Raw genomic sequence first — 8,500 nt, 5'->3', positions numbered from 1 at the left:
TAAATGGGTTTCCATCGCATTTTTCAACTCTGATGGTTTAAAAAAAAAAAAACACGTTGAGTTATTTGCACACTTCGGTATTGGCACGTGTGGTCTAGCCAACAGCGCACATTTTGCCTACATAATGAGATTATGATGTACTAAAGAGCGAGATTATTTGTATTTATCAAACGGCAAACCAAGCATTATGATCATGTCACTAGAACAAGACTCTCGATATTTATTGGAAATGAGTATCAAACTCATCACATGGCACTTTCACCACCCAGTGAAGTTCATTATGTATTTAATCTACAGCCTAATAAACTGCATGCTTTCCTGAATTACTTCAATAAAATAGCAATTATATCAATATTTTCCCCATAATTCATTTTACCGACACAAAAATATCCCACCTTGTCGACAATACAAAATAAGCTAGACATTTGGAAAGTTTACCATACATTTTTCGGTTTCCATCAGACCGGTCATGACATTTTATCCGACAAGTAGACTACTTTACTCGTGTAAAAAGGTTGGCTGGAAACCTGTTTGAGAGATGATCTGCTCGGTCAACAGTTTGCCTGCTGATAGAATAGGAACTGGACCAATAAATATGTAAATAACGAATTAGTTAACGTTATAACCGCCTAATTAAGGTGTCTTCAAGAGTCTTCAACATCAAACGAGCCCAGAGACTCCCATTGAGTTGGTCACGGTAAACTACAGCCCTAAATGAGGATCTAATTAATTTAGTAAAAAAGGAACAAGAAGGCGGAGTCTTGTCTCCCCCTCGGCGGACATCCTTTTCCCATCCAGCCCTTTACTGGCTCTTTAGAGCCTCATTAGCTAGGACAGGTGCAGCCACCCTCTCTACCCTCCTCGCCGTCCTATTGATGTGCGCTGCTTTTGTCCAATCAAAAAGCTTCAATTCAACTTTGTGGGTGGGGGTAAACTTTAAACTGTGTATATGTTAGTGGTGTTAGAGCTTTGCATTGAAACGGGATGACACAAAAATAGTCAATGTATTGCTGTGTTGTTAATAAGAGAAGGACAATAGGCTTCTTTAGTGTTCACACTGAACACATCCTCAGTGGTGTCTGGTATTCAGTGTCAAACTCCTCCACCCATACACATTGGGTCATCCTGTGTCAAACTCCTCCACCCATACACATTGGGTCATCCTGTGTCAAACTCCTCCACCCATACACATTGGGTCATCCTGTGTCAAACTCCTCCACCCATACACATTGGGTCATCCTGTGTCAAACTCCTCTACCCATACACATTGGGTCATCCTGTGTCAAACTCCTCCACCCATACACATTGGGTCATTCTGTGTCAAACTCCTCTACCCATACACATTGGGTCATCCTGTGTCAAACTCCTCCACCCATACACATTGGGTCATCCTGTGTCAAACTCCTCTACCCATACACATTGGGTCATCCTGTGTCAAACTCCTCTACCCATACACATTGGGTCATCCCGTGTCAAATGTAAATATCCTCACATTTGCTATCATTAGTCATAGAATACTGCTAAATGACAACCAATTTCTTATGTACTTTATCTTAATAAGATTATTGCCCATATTTTACCATTCAAAACTACCTGTAATCAAAGAGAGAAACATCAAAATGTAATGTCCAACATCCCATTCAAGAAGAGTTTGGTTCCTGTATATTTTAACAATGTCTCCAACTACTTGAAAGGATGATCTGAGGTCCACAATAAAAATACAAAGTGAAACAAATCCTGAAATAATATGTTTATTAATTACACAACAAAACAAGAGTCAAAAAAGTACAAATGTAGCTAAACATGCATTCAAAACTCTTGAAATGTTTTAGAAATATTAAAACAATAAAAAATGTCAAACAAAAGCAAACCAAAAAATGTATTCCAGTAGCCAATATTTTTCTGTTCTGCAAACAAAAACAAGTGCTTTTTGTATGCTTTTACATGAACTAATTTTCTGACATACTGTAGCCATTCCATTATTGTAATAGTGCTATAGTATTTCCTGCTTCATTATATTGACAGTTGCCAATTTGGATAATCAATGCCACTTGTTGTTGTCTGTCTCTTTTCTAGCTCCACCCTCCAACAGCCAGCTCCCTCCCTCTCTGTGTCAAACTCGGTATGTGGTAGCAATATGCCTGGGGACAAGGTTACTCGTTGTAGCGTGCCAGTTTGAGGCGGGGAATGATGTTCATGGACTGCAGCTCCTGGAAGAGCAGTTTGCAGGCGTAGGGTATCCGTAACGAGGACACGTGACAGGAGGACTTACAGTAGTGGCACCTGGAGACACACACATCAAATACTTCATTGGTTGTAAGCAGTTAAATCTGCAGCTACAATACAAGGAAACAGATCCTTGGCATCAACGTCAAGTCTGACTACTATTATACAGAATCACAGACGGACCAAAAAGGACACTCACCACCCGGAGTATCCCAGCAGGCCACACTGACCGCACACGTCCACCTCGAAGGCGTCACTGGAGATCATGAGGCGCTCCAGCAGCAACATGCTGGCCCCGTAGCCAATCAGACAGTCACGTTCCATCTCCCCCAGACGTAGGCCTCCGTCTCTAGAGCGCCCCTCCGTGGGCTGTCTGAGGGGAACAGCAGCATTTGACACGGCAGGTAAGATAGGAGGAGAGGGGGGGGGGGGGATATTGGGTCAGGTATGGCTCATGGATTACTTTCTGTACTTAGTGGACAAATTATTTAAAAGTTTCAATATGACAGAGTACAAAACTGTAATATTAGATAAGGGAGGTATCATACAAACACAACCAAGTAGACATTTTGGGGTCTATGGTATTACTCCATCACCAACCATTTGAAAAAAGGTACTAAAATGGCATCCTGAGTAAAAGTTAGCCAAACTCTGTATATAACTTTTTTGGATTTATCTTACCTGGTGAGAACAGCTCGGGGGCCGCGGGCTCTGGCGTGCATCTTGTCCAGCACCATGTGCTTTAGTTTCTGATAATACACAGGTCCAAAGTAGATATAGGCCTCAATTGGCTCTCTGAGGGAGAGAACAACCCATCAAATTCTGGGACTTCACAGATAGCGCAGTGTTTCTCAATCCTAACCCCTGGGGACCCAAACAGGTGCACATTTTTGTTTTTGCCAAGACACCGGATTCAAATCAAAGACCTGATGACTTGAATCAACTGTGTTAGTGCTAGTGAAAAAAATACAATGTATACCCCCGTTTGGGTCCCCAGGACCAGGATTGAAAAAACAGAGCTAGAGAATAGCTATAATAGGTACACCTATCTAATACCGGGTCGGCACACCACTTTTGTACTGCGCCATTATTTGCCCGTTTGTGGCCTGCCTGTCAGCTTGCACGATTCTTGCCATTCACCTTCGACCTCTTATCAACAAGCTGTTTTCACCCACAGGACTGCTGCTGTCGTGAGTGAAAAGCACAGGAGGCTGGCCGTTTCTGAGATACTGGAACCAGCGCGCCTGGCACCGACGATCATACCAAGCTCAAAGTCGCTAAGGTCACTCGTTTTGACCATTCTAACGCTCAATCGAACAGTAACGGAATGCCTCGATGCCTGTCTGCCTGCTTTATATAGCAAGCCACAGCCACCTGACTCACTGTCTGTAGGAGCGAACCATTTTTCATGAAAGGGGTGGTCTGCCTAATAAAGTGAATAATACTGTTAAATCAGTGGATACAGAAGTCATGTTCGCAGCCATGCTGTAATGCTCATACATGATGTATACATTGATAAATACAACTAGCCTGGTTAAACCAGACTGAACAATGGACTAACCATTGTTTCACTTCTTGTATCAAACAGTACAATTTAACCAGGCTAACATACACTCATCCATTCCATGTCTCCTACTCAAAACATGTCTGTGTGTTTACCCAGTGATGCCCGAGGTGACGTAATCCTTGCCCTGGTAGTTGTACCCATAGCGGATCAGGTCCTCGCACACGTCCTTTACCTTGCTGCCCCCGAAGGCCGTGCCGTAGTGGAACCTCCCGTCCATCACCCCCGCTTTACCAGCCAGCAGCTCAATCAGCTTCCCCACCTGGTGGAAGAGATTGGTGCCTAATGAATAGGACCCTAACAGGGCAAAAAAACTGACTGAAAATGGGAGGGACTACCTGAACTTGTCCGATAAGGAATGCTAATTTTCTAAACATTTTGCTACGGTGTACCCTAATGAATACAACTCGTCTCATCACAATCATTTCAAGACAGTACATAAACTCAGCAAAAAAAGAAACATCCCTTTTTCAGGACACGGTCTTTCAAATATAATTCGTAAAAATCCAAATAACTTCAGATCTTCATTGTAAAATGTTTAAACACTGTTTCCCATGCTTGTTCAACGAACCATAAACAATTAATGAACATGCACCTGTGGAACGGTCGTTAAGACGGTAGGCAATTAAGGTCACAGTTCTGAAAACTTAGAGGACACTAAAGAGGCATTTCGACTGACTCTGAAAAACACCAAAAAGAAAGATGCCCAGGGTCCCTGCTCATCTGCGTGCCTTAGACATGCTGCAAGGAGGCATGCAGATGTGGCCAGGACAATAAATTGCAATGTCCATACTGTGAGCACTTTTAGCGCCCTGTAGCGCCTAAGACAGCGCTACAGGGAGACAGGAAGGACAGCTGATCGTCCTCGCAGTGGCAGACCACGTGTAACAACACATGCACAGGATTGGTACATCCAAACATCACACCTGCGAGACAGGTACAGGATGGCAACAACAACTGCCCGAGTTACACCAGGAATGCATTATCCCTCCAGCAGTGCTCAGACTGTCTGCAATAGGCTGGACTGAGGGCTTGTAGGCCTGTTGTAAGGCAGGTCCTCACCAGACATCACTGGCAAAACTGTTGCCTATGGGCACAAACCCACAGTCGCTGGACCAGACAGGACTGGCAAAAAGTGCTGACGAGTCACGGTTTTGTCTCACCAGGGCTGATGGTCGGATTCACGTTTATCGTCGAAGGAACGAGCATTACACCGAGGCCTGTACTCTGGAGCGGGATCGATTTGGAGGTGGAGGGTCCGTCATGGTCTGGAGCGGTGTGTCACAGCATCATCGGACTGAGCTTGTTGTCATTGCAGGCAATCTCATGTGGTACCCTTCCTGCAAGCTCATTCTGACATGACCCGCCAGTATGACAATGCCACCAGCCATACTCATTCTGTGCGTGATTTCAAGCAAGACAGGAACGTCAGTGTTCTGCCATGGCCAGCGAAGAGCACGGATCTCAATCCCATTGAGCACATCTGGGACCTGTTGGATCAGAGGGTGAGGGCTAGGGCCATTCGCCCCAGAAATGTCCTGGAACTTGCAGGTGCCTTGGTGGAAGAGTGGGATAACATCTCACAGCAAGAACCGGCAAATCTGGTGCAGTCCATGAGGAGGAGATGCGCTGCAGTACTTAATGCAGCTGGTGGCCACACCAGATACCGACTGGTACTTTTGATTTTGATCCCGCCACTTGTTCAGGGATACATTCCATTTCTGTTAGTCACATGTCTGTGGAACTTGTTCAGTTTATGCCTCAGTTGTTGAATCTTATGTTCATACAAATATGTTTACGTTAAGTTTGCTGAAAATAAAGTGAGAGGATGTTTCATGATGATAATGAACACAACTGTTTAAGATCAGATAAAAGAGCAATAACAGTTGTGTTGTAGAGCATTTACTGTTACAGGCCTACAGGTTCAGTGGTTTATGTCCTTATTTTAAATGAGACCAATTTAGAACTGGCTAACCAGTGTGTGCATTCTCTAGCTAATCAATAACTTTGATTGATCAATTAAGGGCCAGAGAGAAACAAAACCCCAGCAGGAGTGTGGCTGTTGTGGGCTGTGCAGAGCAGTAGCTACCACTAAGGTCACAGGCAGACGGACCCTCTGACCTCTAACTTTAGCACATATAATCATCCTCGCCGGACAACCATTGATGTGTCCTGTCCATGACAACGCTAGCCAATGATAAGGGACTACTGTCAACAAGGCAGATCAAATTAAACTGTATATAAAACAAATGTAAACAGAGACAGTGTAAGTGCTTAATTCAAGTTCTCGAATTCGCTTGACACCCAAAAAAACTATGAAAACGTGCCCGATATTCCAAGAATTGATTAGTGTTGGGCCAGCCTGGGTTTAATTTATGGTGTGATTAACATTGTAGCCAATATAGACCATGGCAATCGCGGTGATGAGTGAGAAGCGCACCTGTATCGCTCACAGAACTAGAATAAGAAACACTTTCTTTGATCGTTCTCTCTCCCCCTCTGCTCTGATAGACATGAGCCTGCAACTTTCATCCCTCCAATGTTGCACATCATTTATTTCCTTATAGAATCATAGCCGTGGGAAGGGTGCTGGAGGTGCCCCAGCATGCTTGATAAATTGAAATACATTTGCCAAAGTTAGAATTACTGCTGTCTGTTCAGAAAGAAATTCAATAATGCTTCTTAAAATAATTGCTCAGCTGTGAATTGTGTTTAGCACAATAACAAGGATTAGCCTAGTTGGGAACGGGCAGCAAATCTGTCAGTGTCAAATGATGGGGCCGAAAAACATGGCTGACGTTTTACATTCTCCCAACCAATTGTGCTATTTTGTTAGTTTTTTAACTTATTATGTACATAATGTTGCTGCTACCGTCTCTTATGACCAAAAATAACTTATGGACATCAGAACAGCGATTACTCACCGCGGACTGGAAGAAAACGTTTTCCTTTAACGAGTCCGACGAGAAGGATATCCTGCTTTCACGGGAACAGGCCCAGATACCCGCCTTTTGCATGAAGAAAAGATTGAGGAAAAGGGAAGCAGATCGGGCAGCCTCCTGAGAATCTGGAGGCGAGCGAGTAAACTCCCACTGCCACCCGTTCTTCTTGCTAACGTGCAATCATTGGAAAATAAAATGTATGACCTACGATTAAGATTATCCTACCAACGGGATATTAAAAACGAACATCTTATGTTCCCCTGAGACGTGGCTGAATGAAGATGCAGACAATAGAGCTAGCAGGATTTTCCATGCACCGGCAGAACAGAGACTCTACCTCTGGTAAGACGAGGGGTGGGTGTGTGTGCATTTGTCAATAACAGCTGGTGTGCAATGTCTAATATTAAAGAAGTTTAAGGTATTGCTCGCCTGAGGAAGAGTACCTTATGATAAGCTGTAGACCACACTGTCTATATTATTCGTAGCAGTCTACTTACCGCCACAGAATGAAGCTGGCACTAAGATCGCTCTCAACCAACTCTACAAGGCCAAAAGTAAACAAGAAAAGTCTCACCCAGAAGTGGCGGTCCTAGTGGCCAGGGACTTTAATGCAGGCAAACAAATCAGTTTTACCAAATTTTTACCAGCATGTCACATGTGCAACCATAGAAAAATAAAATCCTAGACCACCTCTCCCCCACCCTCCATTTGGCAAATCTGACCATAATTCTATCCTCCCGATTCCAGCTTTTAAGCAAAAACTAAAGCAGGAAGAACCAGTGACTCGCTCAATTCGGAAGTGGTCAGATGACAGATGCTACATTACAGGACTGTTTTGCTAGCACAGACTGGAATATGTTCCTGGATTCATCCAATGGCATTGAGGAGTACACCACCTCAGTCATCGGCTTCATCAATAAGTGCATTGACGACATCATCCCCACAGTGACTGTACGTACATATCCCAACCAGAAGCCATGGATTACAGGCAACATCCGCACCGAGTTAAAGGCTAGACCTAATGCTTTCAAGGAGTGGGAGACTAATCGAGACGCTTATAAGAAATCCCGCTATGCCCTCAGATGAACCATCAAACAAGCAAAGCATCAATACAGGATAAAGCTTGAATCCGACTACACCGGCTCTGACGAGGCTTGAAAACGATTACGGACTACAAAGGGAAACCCAGAGATGAGCTGCCCACTGACGCCAGCCTACAAGACAACCAAAATGCCTTTTATGCTTGCTTAGAGGCAAGCTACACTGAAGCATGCACGAGAGCACCAGATGTTCTGGATAACTGTGTGTAAACGCTCAACAGGTCAACTTTCAAAGCTGCTGGGCCAGATGGATAACCAGGACATGTACTCAAAAAGCATGCACGGACCAACTGTCAAGAGTTTTCATTTACATTTTCAACCTCTCCCTTACCGAGTCTGTAATACCTACATGTTTCAAGCAGACCACCATAGTCCCTGTGCCCAAGGAAGCGAAGGTAACCTGCCTAAATGATTACCACCCCATGGCACTCACATCAGTAGCCATTAAGTGCTTTGAAAGGCTGGTCATGGCTCACATCAACAGCAATCTCCGGACACCTTAGACCCACTCCAATTCGCATACTGCCCCAACAGATCCACAGATGACGCAATCTCAATCGCACTCCACACTGCCCTTTTCAACACCATAGTGCCCATGAAGCTCATCACTAAGCTAAGGACTCTGGGACTAAACACCTCCCTCTGCAACTGGATCCTGGACTTTCTGA

At 44.2% G+C, this 8,500-nt stretch overlaps 1 protein-coding gene across 2 annotated transcripts in view; it reads right to left on the bottom strand.

Moving 5' to 3' along the window:
* Positions 1 to 1,735: 1,735 nt before the first annotated feature.
* The window catches only part of polr3b (polymerase (RNA) III (DNA directed) polypeptide B), a 48,938-nt gene continuing 42,173 nt past the window's right edge, over positions 1,736 to 8,500 (bottom strand). The window contains exons 25-28 of one of the 2 annotated variants that reach the window (XM_029667742.2): positions 3,886 to 4,052; positions 2,908 to 3,021; positions 2,426 to 2,599; positions 1,736 to 2,283 (exon numbers count right to left, since the gene is read on the bottom strand). In XM_029667742.2, the coding sequence (XP_029523602.1) occupies positions 2,154 to 2,283; positions 2,426 to 2,599; positions 2,908 to 3,021; positions 3,886 to 4,052 (585 nt within the window). In that variant the 3' untranslated portion in view covers positions 1,736 to 2,153. Of the gene's footprint in view, positions 2,284 to 2,425; positions 2,600 to 2,907; positions 3,022 to 3,885; positions 4,053 to 8,500 lie in introns of those variants that run through there. The other variant, XM_065022447.1, reaches the window with a different exon arrangement.

Source organism: Oncorhynchus nerka, linkage group LG9a (assembly GCF_034236695.1).
Source record: "Oncorhynchus nerka isolate Pitt River linkage group LG9a, Oner_Uvic_2.0, whole genome shotgun sequence".
Taxonomy (NCBI): Eukaryota; Metazoa; Chordata; class Actinopteri; order Salmoniformes; family Salmonidae; genus Oncorhynchus; species Oncorhynchus nerka.
The sequence above is the reverse complement of the archived record's forward strand: the minus strand, read 5'-3'. Positions and strand labels throughout refer to the sequence as shown.